The 25,911-nt window shown below is 37.9% G+C and overlaps 2 protein-coding genes across 9 annotated transcripts in view; one reads left to right on the top strand and one right to left on the bottom strand.

Annotated features, from left to right (window-relative positions):
• SMARCAD1 (SNF2 related chromatin remodeling ATPase with DExD box 1) overlaps positions 1 to 7,722 on the top strand; it is a 79,314-nt gene extending 71,592 nt beyond the window's left edge. For all 5 annotated transcript variants that reach the window (XM_008522337.2, XM_008522339.2, XM_008522338.2 and 2 more), the window contains 3 exons: positions 876 to 1,058; positions 1,918 to 2,027; positions 6,379 to 7,722. In XM_008522337.2, coding sequence (XP_008520559.1) covers positions 876 to 1,058; positions 1,918 to 2,027; positions 6,379 to 6,440 — 355 coding nt within the window. In that variant the 3' untranslated portion in view covers positions 6,441 to 7,722. The remainder of the gene's footprint in view (positions 1 to 875; positions 1,059 to 1,917; positions 2,028 to 6,378) is intronic.
• Positions 7,723 to 9,034: 1,312 nt separating this feature from the next.
• The window catches only part of HPGDS (hematopoietic prostaglandin D synthase), a 29,990-nt gene continuing 13,113 nt past the window's right edge, over positions 9,035 to 25,911 (bottom strand). For 3 of the 4 annotated variants that reach the window (XM_008522341.2, XM_070612616.1, XM_008522342.2), the window contains exons 3-6: positions 23,414 to 23,506; positions 19,989 to 20,098; positions 13,258 to 13,356; positions 9,035 to 9,869 (exon numbers count right to left, since the gene is read on the bottom strand). In XM_008522341.2, coding sequence (XP_008520563.1) covers positions 9,705 to 9,869; positions 13,258 to 13,356; positions 19,989 to 20,098; positions 23,414 to 23,506 — 467 coding nt within the window. In that variant the 3' untranslated portion in view covers positions 9,035 to 9,704. The remainder of the gene's footprint in view (positions 9,870 to 13,257; positions 13,357 to 19,988; positions 20,099 to 23,413; positions 23,507 to 25,911) is intronic. The other variant, XM_070612618.1, reaches the window with a different exon arrangement.

The following is a 25,911-nucleotide window of genomic DNA, read 5'->3' as shown; positions in this document are numbered from 1 at the left end:
ACCAAGGTTGTTTTAAAATCTTGGGCTTTTCACATTTTCAGGGTAATTGACTAAGTTTGGTTAATTCTTTTTTAATTCCCAAAAGTTAAAAAGGTTATCTTAAAAATAAAAAAAAAGGAATGCTTTTTCTACTGTGGTTCAACTGCATGGCATCTTTTGGGTTGTTATTTTTTCCTGTGTTAGAGTAAGGATAGAAGTCCTGCTAGAAGAGAAGAATACACCCCTGTGGTTTGATCCTGAGATCTTAGCTCATCGGGTCTAGTATCTGCAAGTAGCAGCTGACAGACTTCTGAGAAGGTTAAAGATGGAAAAGCCACAGCAGAACTTAGATAAGCCAGAAGTCATTAAACAAAGGACAAAATGGTCCTTTAGGAATTAATCATATTTGAAGAGTTGAATTAAAGTAAGAAATAGTAGGGAGATAAATAGTATAGAAAGGAAGTTGGCGAACTGAGAAAGTTTTCAATAAAACAGCTACAGGAAAATAATGCTGAGAGCGGGTATTTACATCTTCAAGTTTATTTTTTATGTGATGTGATTATTTTCAGTTCTTTTTGTTTTTGTTTTTGTTTTTGTTTTTTGAGAAAGATTAGCCCTGAGCTAACATCCGCTGCCAATCCTCCTCTTTTTTGCTGAGGAAGACTGGCCCTGAACTAACATCCGTGCCCATCTTCCTCTATTTTATGTGGGACGCCTGCCACAGCATGGCTTTCGCCAAGCAGTGCCATGTCCACACCCGGGATCCGAACCAGCTAACCCTTGGGCCACCAAAGCGGAACGTGTGAACTTAACCACTGCACCACCAGGCTGGCCCTGTTTTCAGTTTTAATCGTATACTTTTTAGTGAAATTTAACCTAATATATTTATCTTACAGGATTCATCTAATTGATGAGTTCAATACCGATATGGATATCTTTGTGTTTCTGCTGTCAACAAAAGCTGGTGGTCTAGGAATAAACCTGACTTCAGCAAATGTTGTTATACTTCACGATATTGACTGTAATCCTTACAATGACAAACAAGCAGAAGATAGATGCCATAGAGTAGGCCAGACTAAGTAAGTGTTTTCAGTTGAAATTTATTTTTAATTAAATGACAGTTTAATTTGTCTAGAATATTAGAATATAGTCTGTCAGATGCCCTGCCTTAGTTTTTATATTTTCAGGAAAATGTGGCTGCTGATGTATTCTATATCAGCAGTGTTGCATGTGAACTCCACTGTGAACCTATTCATTTTCTAGTAATTAAAATAACCTCCTACCCCTACCCCAAATAGTTCTGCCGCTAATGAAAATGAGGTATTATCAATGATCCTGCCCCTTTGAAAAAGATTAATAATTGAAAAGACTTGCTTATTAACCATCTAAGAGCCAGATAGACTTGGTAATATACATACTATTGCTACCCTGTTACCCTTGAGAAAATTGATTATTTCAATTGTAGCTATTTCAGATGAAGTTGAATTTTGACACTGGTCACAGGACCATAAAGGGGTAAAACTATTATAATTCAACTCTCCTTTCACATGTATAGAGTAGACAGTCAATGTTTTCTTTGTGGAACATTGTACTGTATTTCCAAAAGACATCGATATATTCATTTATGAACCAAATATTTATCGGCACCTTATCAGGAATCTGATAAGCAAAGCATTTTCCTTTTTAAAATGGGATACCTAGTTGAACCCAGAATTGTTTGTTGTAATATAGGTTTACTAATAATTTTTACTAGGAAAAGATGTTTAAAAGTGACATGCTCAGAAAACATAGTTTGAATAAAATGAGAATTTATGGATATATTTGTTACACAATTTTCAAATTAGTCTTATTGAACTCTAAAATGATTTATACAGTTTATATGTAATCCAAATAGTTTTATATTAAGTAACCAATGGACATATCTTGTATTTTCCTTAGAGAAGTACTAGTTATAAAATTAATAAGCCAAGGGACGATCGAAGAATCCATGCTAAAAATTAACCAACAGAAATTGAAACTAGAACAAGATATGACCACAGTAGACGAAGGTAAGTTGTTTATAAGCAGAAACTTAAATATTTATTTATATGAAAAGGCGTCAAGTTAGCGGTAGCAAGGGGATAACAAAGATGGTCTGAGCCCTTAACTGGCGCACAGTTTAGGGTGGCCTGGGGGAAGCCAAGCATGCTCATCTCAGAAGTCCTGCAGTAACCAAGGTCATTTTGCCAGAATTGATATAAACACTTTGATTTTGGAAAATTCTGTCTCTTCCATGCCTTATCTCTGACACCAGAACATCCTGGGAATAAATTAAAATTGGATCTATAATTTTATCCACAGTTTTATGATTTACTTAATAGATAATATTTGTGAATCCGGAGATTTAAAATACATGGCATGATATTAACTTATTATCTAAAATTTACATTAATTTCATTTTGAATAGCAAATATTTATTACACGAGTGCAATAAAATGCATTTTTTCAAAAATTTGTTAATTTCAGATTGAAGTGGTTAGGTACCAGAGGGAACCCTCAAATAAGAAAACCTCCACTCCACCTTTTTGAAAAGAATAATTTTTGAAGTTTAAGATTATTTATATTTATATTTTATTTTTATTAAGATTTTATTTATTTATTTGTATATACATTTGAAAAGAGAATGCGTTCATGTAGTTCAAAATTCAAATGATACAAAAGGGCAAACCAAAGCCACCTTCCTGCCCTGTCACCAGCTTCCCTTTCATGAACGTGACACATTAGGGTTTTTAGTGCATGACCACTTATTTTATGCAGATATAAGTAAATAAGTGTATATGTTATTTTTCCCTTTTACACAAGTTAGCATGCAATCTTCTGCATCTTGCTTTTCTTATTTAATGTTAAATTTAATTGGAAACAAGCAATTATATCAGTATTCTGATAAATAAGGATATTCCTATTACTGATAATGGTTCATTTCCACTCAGCAGACTTCCATTGAATATTTACTATGTCCCAGTATCTTGTTAGGCACTCTGTACTATAAAGAGATCAATTCATTTTCATCTGTCATCAGAGAGGAAGACAGATGATGAAACTAGTACGTGGCCTTCCTGTATAGCCTTTGTTTTGGGGTGCTGTGCCAGCTTGGGGAGGTGGCCATTACAGAAAGTTTGAGTAAGAAGCAACTGAGTTAGACCTTTAAGGGTGAGGATGAGTAGGTAGATCATAACTTAAACAATTAACAGCAGTTTCTAGGCTTTGTGTGGAGATGGCAACTTGTAATTTCAGGTTATTCAGCCAAAGCAATATAGTGAACTCGCAAGGCAAGTTCCACTAGGCAACATGTTTTCCTGATTATTTTGTTTAGGGAACCGTTTCAAATTTAGTAAAGCAATTAAATACCTAGGTTAAATTCTCTTTTAGCAATGCTAGCAAACATCCAGATATATAAATTTTATCCTAACAGTACGTTTTTAAATAGAACCATCATAGTTACTTAATTTGGGGACTCAGCTGTTTGACTGTTGGACAGACTCCAAACTGTCTTGCACTGTCTTTAAGTATCTTTAACTATAGGTCATTTCTCATGGGCTAGTTTTTCCCCAGAAAGATGCTCTCCCCTCTCTTCGGAAGTGAGGACGGTGAGAGAGGTGCATAAGCCTGCTGGCTGCGTTCTTATAGCTGAGGGACGTGGGGGAGAGGAGGTAGTTGCCATATTCACATGGGTAGCTTTCCTGATCCAGTACAGCTTCGCTGTCCTCTGATGTCCCGGTGTCCAGCATTCCTGTGGTTCACATTTTCCAAAAAGTCAGGCTTTGCACATCTGGGGTAAATGGCTGCTCTGCGGGGCAGGCTTTAGGAGTCGCCCCTCTTTAACCTGCTTTTTAGCTCCATGTGTCCCCCACCTTTCAGAAGCACCCATGGCCTCCATGTCCTGAGCTTCAGTGGGGAGGGGATTCTGAGTATAAAGGAGCCTTCTTGCATTTCTCAGCTGCAGGCACCTAAGTTTTTGCTTTGCCTCTTCTACTAAAGTCAGTTTCCATTGTTCCATCTTCTTTTCATCTTCCAAATTTCTTGACCGCTTTCTCTCTCCACTGTTGTCTTTTTCTTCTGTTCTTTCTCATCAAGTGTCTGTTAAAACAGCAACTTACTTCAGCTCTGCTCTCAGGCCATTGGCTTTAAAATGTGTAGTTGGGAAGAATTTCCCCCCAGTTACCACTCTTCCCTTCTGCAGGAAATTTTCCTCCTTTGTCTTGTTAAAGCTATTTATATATATATCAGTTTTTCCCAGTATGTGTTTTATTTGGTAGACTAAGGATACAGAAATGCCTTTTATTTATTTAATCTCTTAACTATAGTGATTTTGTCTTTAGCTTTGCCCCTGGTTTCATTTAAATAATTTGACACCAACCTGGTGGGAGTCACGGATACCTTCCTTTGATGTCTCACAGTGCAGTCCTCTCCTCTGAACAGAGGGCATACCTGTCATTGAGCATGTATGTGCTTTATGTTAACAATCTGTATGACCGCCTTTCCATCAACCTGTGAGAGATTAGAGACCACGGTTCCTCTCAGATATGCTTGTCAGATTTTTGTTTCTACAGCTTGTCTTAGTGCTTCTCAAAGTGCAGTCTCTTGACCAGCGGCAGCAGCAGTACCACCTGGGACACTGCCAATTTGATATGCAAATTCCCAAGCCCATCTCCAACCCTGCTCAGTCAGAAACTGGGGATGGGACTCAGTCATCTGGTCGGTGTTTCTGATGCCTGCTAGTCAGAAACTGCTGCTTTGGAATAAGGTTGTGGGTTGGGTGTGAAGTGAGTGTTTTTGATGTCCCTTACTGGGATTACATTAATCAATTTTCTACCTTTTAAAACTTTTTTATTGTGGAAATTTTCATGCAAAAATGTTGAAAGCATATCGTGGATGAAAGTATAATGATCTAACAGTTGTAACATTTCAAGATGTTTGCTTCATCTACCTTTTTTTCCCAATGAACCGTTTCAAAGTCAGTTGTAGACATGACACTTCATTCTGAATATTTCAGCATATTCCTCTAAGTTGCCACAATACCATTATTACATCCAAGAAAATTGTCAGTAATTTCAAATATTATCATATATTATCCATATCCAGATTTTTTCCAATTATCCTCTTAATGTTTTTTATAGCTTTTTTTTAAAAAACAGGATCCAGTCAGAGTTCACACATTACATTTTATTGTACTGTATCTGTAGTATCTTTAGATTTAGAAGAGTGCCCTCACTGTTTCCTTCTTTTCTCCTCTCCCTGCCCTCCTCAGTAATAATGGATTTTGGAGAGTCTTATTGTCTTGTCGATTTGTATGCTTGTTGTCTTATTGTGTTCTGGATTTGTCCAGTTATTTACTCATGGTGTCAGTTAATTTAGGACAAGTTTCGCTTTAGATCTCATGGGCAGTTTTCAAGTCTGTGGATGAGCTTGGAGGCAAGGACGTCAGTGAGTTCCCTGAGAGTTCGTGCAGGAGTTTGTGTCCTGTACATACGTTTCTTCACTGCCAGGAGAAGAGCACGTAAAAGGACTCTCATAATTTTAGATTATAACTGAGGGGTGTGACAGAGAGGGAGAAAAGGAATTAGTTTTGCTGCTTTTTAGCCACATCTAATTTATAATATTATTCATGGCTATGAATGTACAAATATTTATGAATTGTCACCTATGCCATTATTATTGTAAACTAATACATCAGTTCAATTAAAAGCAATCTAAGTGATTAATTGACTTAAGGCTGACTACATTTTGTGCCACCTTGACACAGGATGTTTTCCACATCTTAGAATATCCTGAGTAATTCCTGGATAAATGTCTGGATACTGGGGCCCCATTTAATTGAAATATGGGGCAGACATTGGGAAAAGGCAATTTACAGTGGGTGCTTTAATCCTCGACTGGTGCGCTGTACTCAATATTGTGTAGACGTGCGGTTAAGTTCTAAGTCAGGATGTGTCTTTGGACTGAAAATAAGGGTGTAGATGAAATGATTTCTGTTCAGTTAGGATTTGAAAGCTTTACTGTCTTTGTTTTCACTATTCAGTTTGTTACATAAATGTTTTTGTTTAGGGAACCATATGTGCTATATGAGTAGGATATGATGCAAACTATATCTCTGTGTCTTTATAGATCTATATCTATATCTATATATCTCAAGTCAGAAACAGAAGCTGTCCATTGCGCTGCTGGCACTGCGACCACGAACACAGAGGCAGCACCCCTAATAGACGTAGGGATTTGGGGGGATTTTAACAGGGAGTGGCACTGAAGCACACGGAGCCTGGAAAGATAATTAGGAATTCACCAAAGGTAGAGAAAATTGGAGAGAGGATATATTTCATAAAATATGTTATTAAACTTTTAACTCCACTTTATGACCTGCAGGTGACGAAGGGAGTATGCCCGCAGATATAGCCACGTTACTAAAGACGTCAATGGGCCTGTGAGAGGAATTGTGAGTTCCTAACTGAAGAGGAAATATCAACTTGGTGCACTCAAGGACATTTACATTATGATGACCATGGGGTTTATGAACATTTATAACTTTTTATAATTTCCATATTACATTTCTCATAGTATGGACAACTTTTTTGCCACTAACTGAATTCTCCAGATGCTCACATGTGAAATTTCAAAAAAAGCCACAAATATGTAGTCCTAAAGATGTTGAATAATCATTTTACAAAACAGTTTTCTGAATGGGGATTAGTTGGTGATTGTTTGTAACAAATATGCTAATGCTTTAGAAATGTCAGTATTTTTGTAATTATTTCTACCTCTAAATATATATATATTGTCTTTCACTGGATAACGTGTGTAGATTTTTACATGTGCCTTATTTGACAATGCTTATGTCTTGTTCTTGCTTGTCTCATTTGAAGTTCTTTTTTATTATGTTAGTTTAAAGGATGCAGCTGTATAGATTCTATAGCTTTCATTTTATTGCTATTTGAAGCAGATGTTCACCACTGTCAACAAGAACTCAACCTGAATTTAAAGGTGGCATTCCATGTACTGACACCCCCAGGTCCTCCCGAGTACTTCTGTTCAAACAGGTTTGTTTGGCTAGGCACTAAGTTGTTTTCCAGTGAGTAGTAACTAAAGAAGCCCTTCCCTGGCTCCATGGGTTAACGCCTTCTGTTCATTTCCCGACTGCACTAACTGTGCTTGTTACTCTGCCTATTCTTGTGCATGTTTTCATTGATTTCCTTCTGGCTTTTGCTTCTCTTGAAACCGTTGCCCAGTCACTTCTGCTCCACTTCTCCTTCCTCTCGAAACAGTAGTTTATTCCTGCCACATCTCCACGTGTCAGCAAAATGTTGGTGACATTTTCTAGCCTGGCAGAACATATTAACAGGCTATTTCACTTCAAAGCAGACTGAAAGTGACTTCATGTTAAGGCAGCATTAGGTACTGCATGGAAATAGGTCATTAACTTTAAACTCTTACCAAAATATAGTTTACCAGTTTCCAGAATTTCCAGTACAGGACCTCCTGAAGAGAGAGCCATTGTTCAACTCCAATGCAGTGTGGGTGACAAAGTGAAATTTAGAAGTAAAGTTGTCTACTTGATATTTAACTCTTTATTAAATCTTTCTTTAAATTTTTGCCTGTCAGTCTATATTGCTGTTTTTATTATACATCAGTTTCTTTGTATGACTTGTGAGTTTCATGTGTTTTGTTTTTATTATGTAAATATCATTATAAATAAACTTATTTATAAATGAAGGATTTGTTGATTATTGGAGATTTTAGTTTCATGGCATCCTGACTTGCTGAGGTGCTAAGGGTAATAATCCTTTGAGCTTAGAAGGCTAATGAAGCCCTTGTAGTGCTTCAGATATTGTAGTCTGAAAACTCATGACTCAGTGGACTTCCAATCTTGAAGGTATACTGAACATATTCAATATATTTTAGCGTAATGGGGCTAAAAGGAATCTTCAAATATTATTACTATCTCCTCCTGCCTTGCAGTACCCAAATCACTTAGTCAAATTGTTGGGAATATTACCTTTTGAAATCTCATAATGGATTTCTCATAACTTTTCTGTATTAATGTATCTTCAGTGATAGGCCATTTCTTTTGTTGTTGTTAAATCCATAGTTTTATCTTTAATGAAGTGTAGTTGAGTTCTCCCTGTAATGCTCTATTATGTCTTGGGCTTAATAAAAATATTTGTGATCCTAAGTTGTATTTTCACACCCTTTTTAATAGTTTCTAACCCTCCCTCCCTTTACCCTTACAAAATATAATATTGAGCACAAATGAGATCATATTATGTGCTTAGTATTGTCTGTTTCTCAATAAACTGGAATTTGTTCCTTAGGATGTATTCTCATTAGTCCCTTCATTGGACTGTTGTCAGTAGACGTCATCATCCATTATCAGTAAAGAGAGCGCATGAAGCCATGGCTGTTGGAGTATTTTAATTCTTCCCAAAATGTATGGGTCGTTTTCTGATTATACATGTGATGTGAACTCCATTTCTGTTCTGATTCATCCATATCCACACTCTCATGCACTTGCTCACTTGCTCAGCAAGGAGACACTTAATTTGGGTACAGGATGGGGTAATAGAACATGTTGTCTTTCAGTGAAAAAAGATGACCTAAAGGTTATGATGATGCTCTGATTGAAATGAAATGTTTTCTTAGGAAACCTGGTGTACTTGCACTTTATATTTAAATTATGATTTAGGTAGGGGCCGGCCCCACAGTGTAGTGGTTAAGTTCATGCGCTCCACTTCAGCAGCCTGGGGTTCGTGGGTTCAGATCCTGGGTGCAGACCTACACACTATTCATCAAGCCATGCTGTGGTGGTGTCCCACATACAGAGGAAGATTGGCAACAGATGTTATCTCAGGATCAATCTTCCTCACCACAAAATAAGTTATGATTTGTGTAAACAAATGGAAGTGATTCATAATTTAGGTAAGCATTGTATTTCTAACTTTTACTAAATTCTCTTTTCATTAAAGCTTATCAAAATACATGGAGGAAAATGAACATGCATAAGAGAGAAGAAAAGTTACTACCTTCATTATCCAAAGTATGACTTGAATTTATTTTGTAAAAAAGTTTTTGCTTCAGACTGCATTGACGATGTGATAGAGTACCTTGCCGTGAGATTCACTCATAACCCATTATCATTTATTAACAGCCACTAACGATAAAAAAATGTAATCCAGAGAAGCCAGGTGCTTGGGAAATCACTTTGTTTTTGTGTGTAATCCTTAATAATGAATGAAATAGTTAACATTTTTTCCCCATTTCATAGAACGTTGCGAGGAAAGAAGCCCCTTAAACAAGAGCATCCTTAGCTGGGCTTTCCTTTTCTCCTTTTCTCTGTTCGTCTCCCACACTCTCTCCGTTTCATGTCCTCCTTCCTCTACCCTGCCTTTCGAGTATAAAGCCATCTGTTTCCATAATCTGTTTCCACATGTAACATGACATACTAAGATTCAGACAATCCAATATTAATAGTATGTTTGTAATTATTTCTACCTCTAAATATATGTATATTGTCTTTCACTGGATAACGTGTGTAGATTTTTGCATGTGCCTTATTTGACAATGCTCATGTCTTGTTTTTGCTTGTCTCATTTGAAGTTCTTTTTCATTATGTTAAAGGATGCAGCTGTATGGATTATGTAGCTTTCATTTTATTGCTATTTGAAGCAGATGTTCACCAGTGTCAGCAAGAACTCAGCCTAGAGTCTGGTTTGGGGCCTTCGTTGTATCCAGTCAGCGATGGCAGGAATGGCTTGGACTTTCTTCCGTACCGTCACCAGCCTGGGATGGACATCCAACAAGTCAGGTTTAAAGACCAAAAGTGTGGTACTGCAGATTTCCCAGTAGAAATCTGCCCAAGTCACCTAGTTTAAAGGAAACAAAAATTTCGACTTGAACATAAAAGGCGTTAACTACTTCATCGAAAAGTAGTTTCTTTTTAATTCAAAATAATCTGTTACTCCAAAAGTAGAATGTGTATATGATAGAAAATTATAGATTACCAGATTCCTAACACCCAGAGGTTACTAATATTAACACCTTGTGGATAAGGTATTTTTCTGTGTGTGTGTATGCATGTATTTTTGCTAAAATGAGATCTTACAGTACATACTGTTGTAACTTCATTCAGTCTCTACCTCTCTGTGACAATACATTTTCATCTTATCTAATAGTCAATATTTTTCCATCTATTGCAAAAGTGTTCTTTATAGGACAAGGCAGAATCCATTCTAGGACCATGCATTTCATCTGCTTATGTCATTTAACTCTCTTAATTCAGAACAGTACCCTTTTTTTCATGGCACTGAATTATTGAGTATTCCACATTAGTCATGCAGAATGTCCTGTCTTCAGGATTTATGCAATTATTTCATCTTGTTTACTTTGTTCCTTTATACTGTAGAATATAAAAGAATAGAATGCGGGCCAGCCCAGTGGTGCAGCAGTTAAGTTCGCCCGTTCCACTTATCGGCGACCCGGGGTTCCCCGGTTCGGATCCCGGGTGCAGTCATGGCACCACTTGGCACACCATGCTGTGGTAGGCTTCCCACATAGAAAGTAGAGAAAGATGGGCACGGATGTTAGCTCAGCACCAGTCTTCCTCGGAAAAAAGAGGAGGACTGGCAGTGGTTAGCTCAGGGCTAATCTTCCTCCAAAAAAAAAAAGAATAGAATGCAAGTTATCCCTAGAGAGTTCATAGTTTCGAGTTAAATATTTTTGGCTAACACATTATATTGCATCACATCAGAAGACACAATATATGGGTGTCTGACCATGGTGGAGCCCTAAGATTGACCACTATATTAGGGTGATGACAGCCTGGTCTTACCCTTGTACACTTGTTTGTTTTCCTTTGTACACTTTTTTTTTTCCCTTTGTGACTAGAAACTAATCTGGATGATGTTACTTTGGCTCTGTATGAATATCAATCAAAGAGTGAAGTTTAAATGTGGACTATTCTTAGTTTTCTTTTTGTATGGAATTTAATGATGCCAATTGTTAGTGTTTTATTAACTTGCTTACTAAACACCTGTCAACCAGGAGAGTCTATTGGTGAGAGGGCTCAGATTTCACTCAACAAATAGTGATGCAGTTCCTGCCTCCCATGTGCTGTGTACAGGTCTAGGTGCTGGCACTGACTGGGGAGCAAGATGTGGCGCAAGCCCCTTCTCTGATGCAGATTTGATTTTAGAAGCAGGAAGACAAACATGGAAACTGATTGATGAAGAAGAAGTGCCATGATGAGAGGGACTCTCAGGTGGTCAGCGGGGGACGACTTTCAAGAGATGACATTTAAGCCAAGGCTTGAGTGGTAAAATGGATCCAGACGTGCATTGATCTGGGAATTAAGCATTTCAGGCAGAGGAAACAGCAAGTGTAAAGGCTCTCAGGTGGGAGTGTGACTTGTGTCTGAGGAACAAACCAAACACCAGTGTGTTTGGGACACTGTGAGGAAGGGAGAGAGTTTACAAAGGAATCTTAATAGTAAGCAGAAGAAACACACACATTTTAAGTCCTTAGAAATTGTTCAAGCAAAAGGATAGGGAGAGGAACGTTTTGAGAAAGCCTACTGAGAAGTCAACGGGAAGAAATGAAGGGGCGAGTGGTGAGGATGAGAGTTGAGAATCAAGATGTGGCAAATTTGCTTCTGTATCACCCCAGGAGGACTCGGCAGACTGTTCAGAACAGGTCACAAGAGCACCACAAAAAGCAGTCTGTGTCTTGTCTCCGAGAAGGCAGGGACCCCGACCTTCCACAGCATCTAAATCGGATTTAGATTTGATCTTTTTGGCAAGACTACTTCAGAGGTAGGTGGTGGTGTCTCCTCTAACAGTAGGTGAGTAAAATCTGGTTGTCTCACTTTTTGTGATGTTAACAATTATTGGTAGTCAATGCCTAGGTCCGATAATTCATCAAGGGTTGGAAAATGATGATAGTTTATTTTCATCCCTCCTTCTTAATTATTAACTGGAATACTCATGAAGACAAACTTTGTCTATCAATTTTTGTTATCTTGAGGTACAACCAGCATAAGAAAGGCAAGATAAATGCTTTATTCAAACCCTCCAGTTTTGTTTATTTCTAAATTTTCAGAATAATAATTTGGTTCCATAGCATCTTCTAAAAGTAACCAAAGAAGTTGGGTTTGGTTTAGGGGTTTGTATGTGTGTGTGTTTGGTTGTGGTGGTGGTGATTGTCCTAAACTCATGGATTCACTCATTTTGATTTGTTTCGATCCACTGCAGTTAATATTCTTACTGAAGCGCTTTTGATACAACCCCAATTGTCTTTGATCATTTATTTGCTTCTGATATGACACCTCATCTTTTACATTTCCCATTCCAAATGGAGAATGAGCCATTTCTCCAAGAAGCCCTGCTTCCTTTTAGTATTTAGAGACCAGATTCCAGGTCCTAGGGGTGCCCAGGACAACTGGGTTGGTCACTGTTTCAAGAAAAAGAGATAAAAACTGCTTTTTTCTTTATCCTAAGGTAAAGAACATCCTGAGTTTAGATTGTTAGTTCTGGTTCACATTCAGGAATAGGATATTTGCTTAATCTCACTGATCTTACGTCTCCATCTAATTTCTCCCACACTGAGGATTCTGGTTCTCAATGACATCCACATAATTTCTTACTGCTTTACCCCACAATATAGACATTATAATATTAGGGGAAAAAAGATACCACTCTACCCAATACCACCAACAATAGTTACTCAAAATGGTATATGATTTTTATTTTTTGTCCCGAGAGAATATCTATAAAGAGACATATAGTGAAGTTACTGTGTTTTACAAATGATGAAGTTTCTTAAAACGGTCCTCAATTAATAGAGTACAGGGTCCTTCTCTACGTGCTCTGTGCGTCCATTTGTCACAGGCTCATTTGTCTCACTTTGCTTTTGCTTTGCAGTGATAGCTTTTTAAAATGTTTTTTGTTGTTATATAATTATATAAAATATTTTAGTTCATGGTTCCAAAGGTAAGTTCATCAAAAAAGGTTTATTCAAAGATGTTTAGCTTTTTATCCCTGCTCTCTAACCTATTCCCTCCCCATGGTAACATTTTTTTCTCAAGAAGTTTTTATAAGTTTTTGTTTTATCCTATTTTATATATATAAAGTATATATATACAGAGATATATATAATATACACATACTTCCTATATGTTATATGTTATATATATATTATTATATATACTTACAAACATATGTATTTGCATGCATTTTTTAAGATGTAAAACATACTCACAGAGTTACCAATCAACCACTCTTTTTCCCCTAAATATGTGTCCAAATCTTGCAGAAGATGAGGTGCATCATAGGTAAGTAGCTCATTAAACGTCTGATCCTAGGAGAGGCAGAAAAAAGATCACTTTAAGGTTAATAGGAATAAAAATAAATAATACGATTTGAAGAGGAAGTAGGTTTTTCCCTCTTTCTCCTCCCACATGAATTCAGAAAGGAAGGTAAGAAGCTATGTGTTGTTGGCTGTTTTTTGTTTCAAATGTATGACACTATAGAGATTCAGGTCTGATTCTCTAAAGGTCTTAGTCACCCCTGTATTACTCATGGATTAAAAAATAAATACTTTTGTCACCAGTTCTTAAAATTTTTTTGTATTTAATGACTAAATATTTCACCCATAAAATCTTTTCATGATTTTCATCTTAATTTTTGTTAATGAAAATGATTCCATTATGTTTTTACATTTGTAAAATTCTCCTTTTTCTTAGCCCCGCTCCCTTTAAAGTTTAATAATATAACTGAAGGCAAAGAAATTAATTCTATGTTGTAAGGCTAGATTCCTCCAGTTTGGCAGTCTTTCGTTTCACCATTGCACTTAATGGAAGTAACCCATAACGAACCATCATGCTCTCAGGTCTTTATGAATGTTCTCTCTTTGGTTTGACATTGTGCCTTAGTATGAGATTTGTCTGCCTTGAATATAATCTACAAACCCCATCATCTAGATGCCCCCTTTTGATATATTTGAAGGTAATATTGAAAACCAAATAATATCTTTACAAAAGAAAAATTAACAGATCTATCCATTTTTTTTAAATTGTGTTACTCTTTGAATCTCTGAAGACCAAGTAATTTATTCATTGTCTCTTTCTTGGTAAGAAGTATTTATATATGAAAATTTTGGCTGGTTTGTATTCTGAAGATGAAATGTAAGCCAAACTCAAAAATATTATAAAATACATATATATCATTTAGTAATATTCATAAATGACCTGTAACACAATCCAGCCTTTATTAAGGTAGGTCACATAGTGGATAATGACCTCACCAATTTGCTGATTAACTTCCTGTTATTATTACGACTTAGGTAATGTAGATAATTGTAATATCGTGCCTTACATTTGTAGAGTACAGTTTGGAAAAGCATCATTACTTAATTACGTACATTTGCCAGATTTTACAAACTGAAGCCTGGAGAGCTTGTCATTATTTTGACTTTATATTCTTTCCACTGTTCTAAACCACCTCTTGTACATACAGTTTTCTCTCCATGGTTAATACGTTCATCGTTTTAAATAAAACAGTGTGAGTTCTTCTGCCCCTTACACAGAATTTGTGAGCCGAGAGGCAATGAGCCCAGAGCCGAGTGGCACATCCCACAGCTCAGCTCTGCTCAGCGTCAGTGGGAAAGGTCATGGCCCACGTGGCTGTCCTGGAACAGCTAGAAACAGGAGGGAGTTGAGCAGAGCAGGCTGTAACTGCTAGACAGCTCTCCAATGACTGCTGTGTGCTCACCTGGGTGATTGCGTCACTTTTTGAATGTGCATTTCCACAACTGAGGTTGCACTGGTGCTTGTGTACATGCAGTGCCAAATAAAAATCTGGTCTCTGTGCTGCTGACTTTAGCCCAGAGTCTCTTTACATGTTTGGTGGATCGTCTCAGACTCGTGAAATGTAAAGTACTAAACAGCATAATCATCTGTATTTGAGTCATAGTAAAGAATACTCACCAAAATATCATAAAGAAGATGAAATTTGATTCTTCTTCCTTTTTGCAAATGTGTACTTTTTAAAATGCATTTCCTGATAAATTTTAGCCATTCTTATACCTGGTGGACTCAGAAATTTCCTACCTCCTCCCCCAGAGAGTTATAAGGAGGTTTTTTTCACCCTGAGAAGTCATTGCTATCATATTGCATCAAATGGCTTTTAGAGGCATTAGGGAGGGTTGTATATTTCTCCGAAGCATTATTTTTAAATCGACACTACCAAAATCATGTAGTATTGGAAATGGGCCCCTAACATTCCTCCAGTCCTGCTCATCCTCCACCCCGCCCCCTGTTCTTAGAGGAGGAAGCGGAAACAGATACACTGAATAACCAAAGAAACACCAGTGTTAAGTTCAAGGATTATCAGGGTGACCAATGTTCAGAGACATATTTTGCCTTTTAAATTTAAATCAAATTTTTAAAAGATTGGAAATGGAAGTTTCTAGTAATCAGTACAGAAACATTTATAATTGTGTATTTGATAGACTTTTGAAGCCCATATAATAAGAGGCCTGTTTTCACTTCTTTACTGCGTCCATCTTTACTGCATCAATATTCAACTTTTGACAATTTTACCTGACCACAAGGTGGCAGCAATGCAACTCACTACAAAGAGACTAGGCAACGAAGTACAAAAGAACTCTGTATTTTTCATGGTACCCTAGCCAGGTTCTGCTTGTTACTCAGAGAGTCTGTAGCCATCCGCAGTTACTCTGCAACATGTTCTCCCTTCACGTGATTGATTCATGAACTTGGATTACGTCCTGTGAGTTTTGCTTTGTTTGAGTAGGTGGTATATAAGAGCCTTGTTACTCTAATAAGGTAGAGTGTTACTCTTGTCATAAACGTTCAAAGAACATTTTCCTCTGGAAGGTTGCCTCTGTTATGGAGCCTCAGCCACAGAAGGGTACAAAATAGAGAAAGGCAAGCCTATCTCTTGATAAAGTGTCAATCGGTGGGGTCTTTGGCATGTAGAACAAAAAGCTTTAGATACTTTTTTCTAAGTTGGGGATATCTATCTACTTGTCTCTGTATTTATAAGGATATATAAAATATAGATGCCATGTCTGACAAAGAAAAGGAAAAACAATGAGCACTGAACTATATAATAACACTGTATTAATTACAATAGCTAATATTTATTGAACAGTTTCTACCTAGCCATCGGTACTTGTGCTACCATTTAATCCTGCCAACATATGTCAAAGTAGATTCTATGATATCTCTACTTTACAGGCAAAGAATGTGAACCATTGATAGAGAGCTAAGTGACAACTAGTAAGAAAGGAATCAGGATTCAGGGCTGGCAGTCTGACTCCAGAGCCCAAGTGTATTTCTATCATCAAAGCTGAGTTTTTATTTAAGACTTTGTCCTAGTTAGTCGTATATATGTAGATATAAGTGTGTGTGTGTGTGTCTGTCTGTCTCTGTCTGTCTCCTCACACACCTTGCGTTTATGTCAAGGAATCAGTAAATGTGAATAATTTTATGTTCCAAATATCTACTCAAATCAAGAGGTCCTAATTAAATAGTATTTAGAACAAATGTGCTCAAGTAAATTGATAAGGCTGCATTTGTTCTGTGCTGTAGCTTTTGGAAATAGGCCTTAAGCTGTAACATGTACGTAACAATTCATGCCCAGCTGCTGCCGCTGTGGCATTACACCCAGTGGTTAAGAACATGGAGTCCGAGCCAGAGTGATGGGATTTGAATTCTTTCTGCACCACTTACTAGCTAAATAATCTTAAGCAAGTTACTTAAACCACATGAACCTCAAGTTCTTCATCTGGAAAGTTAGAGTAAGAACAGTTTCTTCCTAAAGGAATGCTTTGGGAATTGGTCACTAATTTAAGAGAAAGTATGCATAGCTGATGAGGCTCTGGGTTCTACAGCCGGGCAGTCTTGATGTCTGACTTGGGCAACTCCACAGCCACTCTATTTCTCAGCTTCTTCATCTGCAAAGTGAGCATGTCAATAAAGAACACTTTCCTCATGGGGGCCTAGAGAGGAGCGACTGAGATAAAACACAGAAAAGGGTTTGAACAGCATCGGCATAGGTGAGCGAGTGATGAATTTAGCTCTCCCTATCACTCATTCAACAGGTATTTAGTGCCTGCTGCCTAAAGGCACTGTGGTAGGTGTGGAGGTACACCAGCGAATAAAACAGACATGATTCCTGCCCTCGTGGCACATTCTACTGGAGGAGACAAACAAGGAAGTTTATTTTAAATTATAGATTGTGATGAGCGCCCCAAAGGAAACCACGAGTGGGCTGTAATGGAGAATATCCAAGGAAGTCTACTTAGAATTCTGAATAAAGATGATGGATTTGACACACATATATAACTTTTTCATCCCAAAACCACAATAAATGCATATTTTTGAAAAGGTAGAGCCTGCAAGGAGGTGGAAAACAGGAGAGGAGACAAGAGCAGACACAATCTAAAGCTGTAAAACAGATAGATGAATGGTACATGCAAAAGGAAAGCTGAAAACCAACACTACCTACCCTCCAAACCCTCACGTGGTTCAGGAAGTGGCAGGGTAGATCTAGAAGGGGGTCAGGCGGGAAGGGGGGATAAAATGAGGATTGGAGGAAAGCTGTGACAGAAGTGGTTTTAGCATAAGATCTCCTCCTTCCTCGCACGCTGCTAGACACCTGCCCCTTGCATCCTTCACAGAGGCTGCAGACGGTGAAACAGACGGTCTCTGAGGTGGGAGGTGTCATATACAATGTGCTGAGTGAGTATATGCACCCTGATGCTAAATTCTGGACTCTCGGCCTTCTTTTTGCTACTTGCCTCCCAGAACACTGGCAGTCAGGCCTTTACTTCTGGGCAGGAGACTGTCTTCTCTAAGGAGATGCCTGAAGATAGTGATGTTGAGAAATAGCCCCAAAGGGCCTAGTGATGCTGAAAATCAACAAGCCCCATCCACATGCTGAGAGCTTTGAGTAATCTTTACTTTCTCTACCTTTACCGTGGACTATAAAGGATTCTCTGACTCCTAAAGAATGAAAGAGACCAAAACAAAGAGGAAAAATAGCAACTTTTAACAAACATACAATAGGCAGGGAGTTGATATTACATCCATTAAGTAAATATAAAATAATGTTTTTTAGAAAACAGAGAACATTACAGAAGAAGAGTCCTTATAAATTTAAAAACACAATTATCAGAAATTTTGAACCAAGGAGAAGGGTTGATGAGTAAAGTTGAAGAATTCTTCCTGAAAGTAATGCAAAGAAACAAAGAGATGGGAAGTAGAGAAAAGATCCAACATCTGAATAACAGGAATTCTAATATAATGGATCAAAGAAAAGAAAGGGGGAGGGAATTATCAATGAAATAATTAAAAGAAATTTCCTAGAATTAAAGGACACAAGTCCCAGATTTGAAAGGGCCCCAAAAGAAGAATGCACAATTTGGGCCAGCCCTAGTGGCCTATGGTTAAGTTCAGCACGCTCCACTTCGGCAGCCTGGGTTCAGTTCCCAGGCGTGGACCTGCATCACTCTGTTAGCAGCCACACTGTGCTGGCAGCCCACATGCTAAAAACTAGAGGAAGATTAGCACAGATGTGAGGTCAGGGTGAATCTTCCTCAGCAAAAAAAAAAATTTTTTAAAGACAGCACAATGGATGAAAAGAGGATCATACCAAGACTAATCATTATAAAACTTTAGAACTCTACAGCCAAGAGTATTCCCAGCTTTCAGAGAGAAAAAGAATAAGTCATGTCTGAAAGGTCAGAAATTAGATTGGATTCAGACTTCTCAACAGCTAGAAGACCACAGATAAATGCTTTCCAAATGCTAAAAAAAAAATTACTTTCAATATAGAAATCTATACCCAACCAAATTATGAAATAAGTATGAAGATGAAATCAGTATGAAGATGAAATAAAAATATTTTTAGATAAACATGGCCCCAAACTTTGTCCTATGCTCAGTAAGCTATTGGAGGATTGCTCCACAAAAACAAGGATGGAAAAGTGAAGAATTAACCCAAGAAAGGATCAAAAGAAACATCCAAGATGATAATAAAGATTCCAGGATGACAACTGTGCTCCAGGGCTCTAGGTCAACCAAACCAGACTGAAGCGGTGTGACACACAAGACAGACACCTCCACACTGTCTGTCAACATCATACCTCTTCTCATCAAGCCTTCATTTTAACTCCTGGAATACCAGAGGATGTGCCCCAAATAAACAAAGGAGTAAACGAAGACAAAGATGGAATCCAGGAAATCAAAAGAAAGACATCCCTGGGACAGCAGTGAAGGGCAGTCTGATGATGACAGCTGTGCAGAAGGCCCAGGCAGCTCTACAAAGGAGAATGGAAATCTCCAAGAAAATAATGGAAATAACAGATTATCTCATATCATTGACCTTGTGGAAAACAGTATTGGCAGGCCATTGGATAGTGTGGGAAGGTTCAGCAATAAAAGCAAAAAGAATTCAGCAGATGAAAAAAGGCAATTACTGATTTTGAGGAGGAAAAGTGAGAAAGGAAATCAAATCTAAGAGTACTACAATGCACAATTCTGTATAATATTTGCATAGGCATGCTAATGTGATGACTGAATAGGAGTTAACCAAAAAACTTTAATATCATTATTTTGGGAGTTTGGGGAAAGGGAAGCAGAGAGGATGACTATGTAAGACATAAATTCTTATTACTATAAAAGAAGTCAGTAGAAACTAAAATTAGCAAATGAAAGAGAGCCATATTACACATTCTCTAGGAATAATGCAGATGTGTAAATCCAAAAAAACAGCTAAAAGGGTTAAAAAGAGGGTGATATCTGAGGAGGGGTTAATGTGAGGAGGTAGGGCAGGGAATCACTGTACTTTGTTTTAAACTTTTTAATACAATATGGTATTTTAAAAGGAACTTTCTGAAGCACCTGACTAAAGTCTGGCAAGTGGATACGGTTAATGGCAGTAACAGCCAACTGATCACATTACTTTTATATCTTGTCTCTTCTCTGCCCAAGGAAAACGTGACATGAAATCATCCAACGTGTCCACAATTGCATCAACTTCACATTGTTCCAATTCTGTTTTTCCAGCCAAATCTATGGAATAGAGAGAAGCCATTTTATGCCCAAGAATATGCTTGATTTAATTTACTATATTAAGACGCTTTTTTTAAAATAGGCAATATATTCATATGGTTCAAAAATTCAAAGCAATTTAAAACAGTTTCCAGTGAAGACTAACTTCCCCCCTACCACCATGTGCCTCATTTTGCTCCCTTACCCACCTACCATATTGGTCACCACTTTTATTAGTTCTTTTGCGTTCTTCCATTGTTTCTTTTTGAAAATAAGAATATCTATGCCACTCAATAGGCACCTCCCCCATATATCCCAGAGATCTATCCTTGCAAGGCCCTCAAGGGCATCCTTGCTCTTTTTCAGCTACACAGGGTTCGTTTAAGCAGAAGTGCCACCATTTATTTAACTAGCCTCAACCGATTAGGTTTGTTTCCACTCTTTTGCTAATATAAGCAGTACTACAATAAATAACCTGTACCACGTACATTATCACTTGTTTTATAAAAAGAATTATTATTATTTTTTGGAGATAAGTTTTGTCAGGAGCATTTGTTTTCTTCCTGGAAACTATAAGTTTAAAATAATAAAGGATTTTTTTTTCTTTCCTGCCATTCGTTGATCATCATTTTGCTAAGAAATAATTGGTCTTCCTAAATATTTTCTCATTGGTGTCAATTTAAAATGCTTCAGTGTGGAATTGTATAAATTTACTAAAAATCAAGGAGCTGTATACCGACAATGGGTGAATTGTGTGTAAATCACACCTTAATAAAGCTGTTAAAAGTGAAGGAAAATGCTTTAGTGATTTAGAGTTCTTTTGTAAACTATGTTTTTTGTGTGTGATGTTCAAAGGTTGATTCTTCTTTCTGACCTTGAAAAGTCCCTCTGAATTTATCATAGGTTCTCTTCACTCATTTTCATCCCTACTTTGACTTCCATGCTCAAGGCTTCAGCTATCAGTTTTATGCAGATGACTCCTTATTCAACATGTTTGGTCCTTTCCCATATTCTCAGCCTCCTTTTAGACATTCTCTGTGTATCCTTTTGGCCCCTGAACTTCCTCAGCAAATCTCAGAATGGAGTCATCACGTCCTACCTCAAACCAGCTCTTCTTCCTTCATTCATTCAACAAATAATTACCAGGCTGCAACTGTGGGTTGGCCCCAACTGGAGGCTACAGCAGTGAACAAAAAAGAGAAATTCCTTACCTGCAAGGCACTTACGGCCAACTGGACATTGAAAGGGTATTGCAAGTGAAGGAATGTTTCCCTTTTTTTAAGAAGAGGAGGAGGAGAGGAGAAAGAGCTAAGAGAATGACAAACTGTCCACGCTGTTGCCTGCCAGCCCCTTACTCTCCTGGTCAAACAGATGCCCCCACATGCCAATATCTGTCTTCTAGCCCTATGCTGATGCTGTCATCACAAACTTCCTCATTTTTCCTCACTCCTTCTTTTCCGTTGCTGTCTGAACTATTTCCGATGCATCTAACTGTGCATCGCTGAGGTCACGCCAATCAAATACAAAGTATGCCAGAATAATCTCCCCCAGCTCATAGCTATAATCACGTTGCTTTTCTAGATGAAGACCTACAATTGAAGTAAGACAGAGAAAGATAAATATTGTATGATCTCGCTTATGTGTGGAATGCAAAAAAAAACAATACCAAACTCATAGATACAGAGAACAGATTTGTGGTTGCCAGAGGTGGGGGGATGGGTGAAAGTGGTCAAAAGGTAGAAACTTTCAGTTACAAGAGAAATAAGTTCTGGGGATGTAATGTACAGCATGGGGACTATAGTTAATAACACTGTAGTGTATATTTGAAAGTTACTAAGAGAGTAAATCTTAAAAGTGCTCATCACAAGAAGAAAAAATTTCTAACTGTGTGGTGATGGATGTTAACTAGACATTGTGGTCATCATTTAGCAATATATACATATATCAAATTGTTATGTTGTACACCTGAAGCTAATATAATGTTATATGTCGATTATATCTCAATTTTTAAAAACCCTACAATTGCTTAAGGAATGACATCCAGTCTCTGGACCTTTTTAACCAGGGCTCAATCTATTTTTCTATTGATTTCTCTTTCTACTTCTCCTCCACTTGGCAAATTTGAAGGTCTTTTCTTTTTCTCATGCCATTTTCTCTCTCCCTGGAATGTTCTAGCCCAGAGATGCTCAAGTGAGGTCCATGGACCAGCTGCATCAGCATCATTGGGAAGTTGTTAAGAAGGCAAATTCTTGGGCCCCACCCCGGGACTACTGAATCACGATCTCTGGAGTCAAGGCTGAGCAATCCGTGTTTTAATGACCCTCCAAGCCATCCTGATGCACAGACAGTTTGAGAAATCCTGCCCAAGTCCAGGTCTTCCTCTTGAAATTCTAGGCATCCTTTAAGGCTCAACTCAAATGTCATTTTCACTTCCAAGTCAAATTTCCATAGTCTGAAGTAATTGCCATCTCTTCTAAACTTCCAAAGAATTTTGTTTGTTGAAACATGTGTTAGTGAAAACCAAAATTTTTGTATTTTTAACACATACACATTACTTTAGACCAAAAATGAAGGTCTAGTAATTATGGCCCATTTTATTTGTGAGCTAACCACGTGTCCATGGCTTGGATCACAGTGGTTGTCAGGGGAGGGGAAGAGGAATAGGGTGGGGAGCGGGGCATGGTGATTCTGCAGACCGATTAGAAAGGCACTGTAAAAGAAACCAAACATAGCTTTTTCCTCAAAAAGAGTGTTGGGGGGGGGTCTATGGGGGACTGTATGAGGGTGGGAGAAAGGGCATCAGGCAAAGAGGAGAACCAACAGTTTCTGTATTTCTCCTTATCTCACCATGGTCGGGAGATGATCCAGAAGCCAGCTACCCACAGAGAGCCTCAGGTGGCCCTTGGTGGAGGCAGAGAAGACTCCCCTTCTGTTGTTTTCAGCGTGATTAGGAGGAAGGACCTCGAGAACATGATTTTAACAGTCTGCGTCATTTCAAGCTCTGTATACCATATGTCTTTCCTATTAATTAATCTTCTCTGATAACTTATGCTAGGCATGCTGGCCAAAGTTTGGATTCAGACATATCTGTCCAATTTTCTCAGTTAGGGATTGGGGCAAGGAGGTGTGGGGCAGGAGGGGCAGCAGGTGATAAAAATAAAATTATTGTCTGGGAAACTCATGGAAAATTAAACTGATACAGAGGGGACATTTACATTTCTCTAGCATTTAATTCCATTTTTCTTTGTTCAATAATAAAGTTATTTAAGAAATATTGAATATATGTCATGTATTTTTTTCAGTTATGAAAAATCTTAAACACAATAAACCTGTTACCTGTGTTTCTGGTCAAGTATCTTGCTATTGCGAGGCTCTGGTGAAGGTTAAGCCCATCGACTTCCAAAATGGGGATTTTGCCAAATGGAAGAGCTTAAAATGAAACAAGCAAAGAATCAACTTCCATAACGAAATCAAGTTGTGCTACTTCCATTTTTGCTGATAATTGTGGAAATAAAGCATGATTTTGAAGTTATGGAATTCTTGAATATTTATTCTAAAAGGGACATTAGGGACCCTCTAGTGGAATGTTTACATTTTACAAGTTTAAAAAAAAAAAGACCTGGTTAGAAGACCTGCTATAGCCAGTGACAGACCCGGGTCTGGGACCCAGGCTTACAGTGAAACTAGATATCATCTCGTGAACTTACTACTTAACTATTTGAAAACCTTTCTTTTAAAGCTTCATTAATTTTGTGGCCTTGATCAGGGATCACATGAAATATTTTTAAAACCATAGTCTGAAGAATATGGAGAGTTTGACTTACTTACTGAGTTATGGTAAGGAATTTAGCCAAATTCTTATTTCGATGAGGGACTATTTGAAGTGTATAGTGAGGCAGCAAGCATATTTGTACAAACATAGGATAGACACAGCAGATGTATTAAAATTTTATCTGTAAATTCTACTTTGTTTTCTTATCTAAACCTATTATATTTTTGTCAGAAAGTAATGCACATTTTAATAGAAAAATTCTAAGATGAAGATAAATAAAAATAATTCTACCACATAATTATAACCATTTTAATTGCCTTCCCATATATATTTTTTAAAAAATCATAATGTATATAATGTTTATAACCCACTTTTTTCATGTGACAATATCCTTTTAGAATTTTTCTAAATCAGTGAAACTATCTTTTTAATGACTTTTCTTTATACTTTGCCATATGAATTGATCACAGTCTTCCCAACCAGTGCCTCAGTTTTGGACATATAATTGTTTAGGAAAGAGGCAAAAGGATAAAGTTCCACTCTTACTCCCATGACGCTAACACAGCTCTTAGCCCCAGCCTTCAAGTGTCTTTCGTGCGCACACCGAATAAGTACAAGATGAACTGCGGATCTCCTCGGGAATGAAACATCGTGAGTACTCACCTGATGAGCGCGCCAGGTACTGTTCGAGTGCCTGAGAGACGGTAGCGAGCAAAACGAAGTCCCAAACAAGCTGACACGAATTGTGATGCCTTATTTAAGCAAGGTATGTGATCAAGAGGGAATTAACATGCCTAACATTAGGGGGGTGGGGCGGCGCTTCCTTTGTGCTAGGCATTGTTCTAAACATTTTACACGCCCATTAGGTCTTCTAGTCCTTACAACCACCGTATGAAGCAGGCGTTAATTACTATCTCATTTTATAACTGAAGAAATGAGGTGAAGAGAGGTTATGTAAATAGTCCAGGTCACACACCTGGTAGAGATGAGATTCCAACTGAGGTCAGTTGGAATCCTGGCTCAAGCTGTTTTGCTAGTTCTAAGAGCCATATTTTGAGAAAGACATTAAAAATCAGAGCAAGCTCAAAGGAGAGTATCCAAGTTAGAGGGGGTCTAAAATCACGTTTCATGAGGATTGGCTGAAGAACATGGCACTCTTCACAGGAGGAGACAAAACAAACAGAGTGGAACATAACAGCCATCTCCAGATACGGCCCAGCTATCAGATGGAAGAAAAAATTGACTTAGTCTGACTCTCTCTCAAATGCAGAACTAGAACTACAAGTAACAGAACAAAAGGGCAGATGTTAACTCAAGGTGAAGGATAATTTTGGTCACACTGGAACTACTGACAACAGAATGTGTTTTCTTATGAGATGGTGAGCTGTCACCTACTGGAACCATTTGAGCCAAGCTCGGGATAACTGCCAACAGTTGGAATATTGGGGTGCATCTAACAAGAAGAAATTTAAGAAGACAAATGCTAAGTCCTCCATTTGGTTCTAGAAAAAAATAATTTCAGAACTGTTGGAGGTAACAGGGTCACCTGTCCAAAAGCTTATGAGGAATTTAGTGATGCTTGAATATAAGGCGTCAGTGTGATACAGCTACCAAAATAACTACTGTGATCTTGGTAAGATGTATCAGAATAATAATCTAGACCTGTGCTAGAGCAATGGTCCCATTCTGCTTTGTGCCGCTCTTGCGACTGGAACGTTGTGTCTCCCCACAGGCACCACACATTAAATGGCAGACATACTTGCGTCGCGAGGAAACTCAAACCAGGGGATATAGATGGAAGACTCAAGGAAGAGAAAAGAGTCTTCCCTTGGGCCTAGATGTGATTGCAGATCTCAGATAGTCTGTGGGAAACAGCATCTAAATCAAGAAGCAGAGCCAGGGGTGCGAAGGTTGGACTGAAATTCACAACGCTGACAGGGAAACAATCAAGGAAGTTCCAAAAGTTGACATCTAAATAGACGTCCAGACACATGAGTTAGCTGGGGACGCAGGTCTGAATTCACTCGAAGACCTTTATCTTCACTCCAAGTATTTTCACTGA

This window comes from Equus przewalskii, chromosome 3, assembly GCF_037783145.1.
Source record: "Equus przewalskii isolate Varuska chromosome 3, EquPr2, whole genome shotgun sequence".
In the NCBI taxonomy this organism is placed as follows: domain Eukaryota; kingdom Metazoa; phylum Chordata; class Mammalia; order Perissodactyla; family Equidae; genus Equus; species Equus przewalskii.
This window is presented reverse-complemented; position numbering and strand designations above follow the sequence as displayed.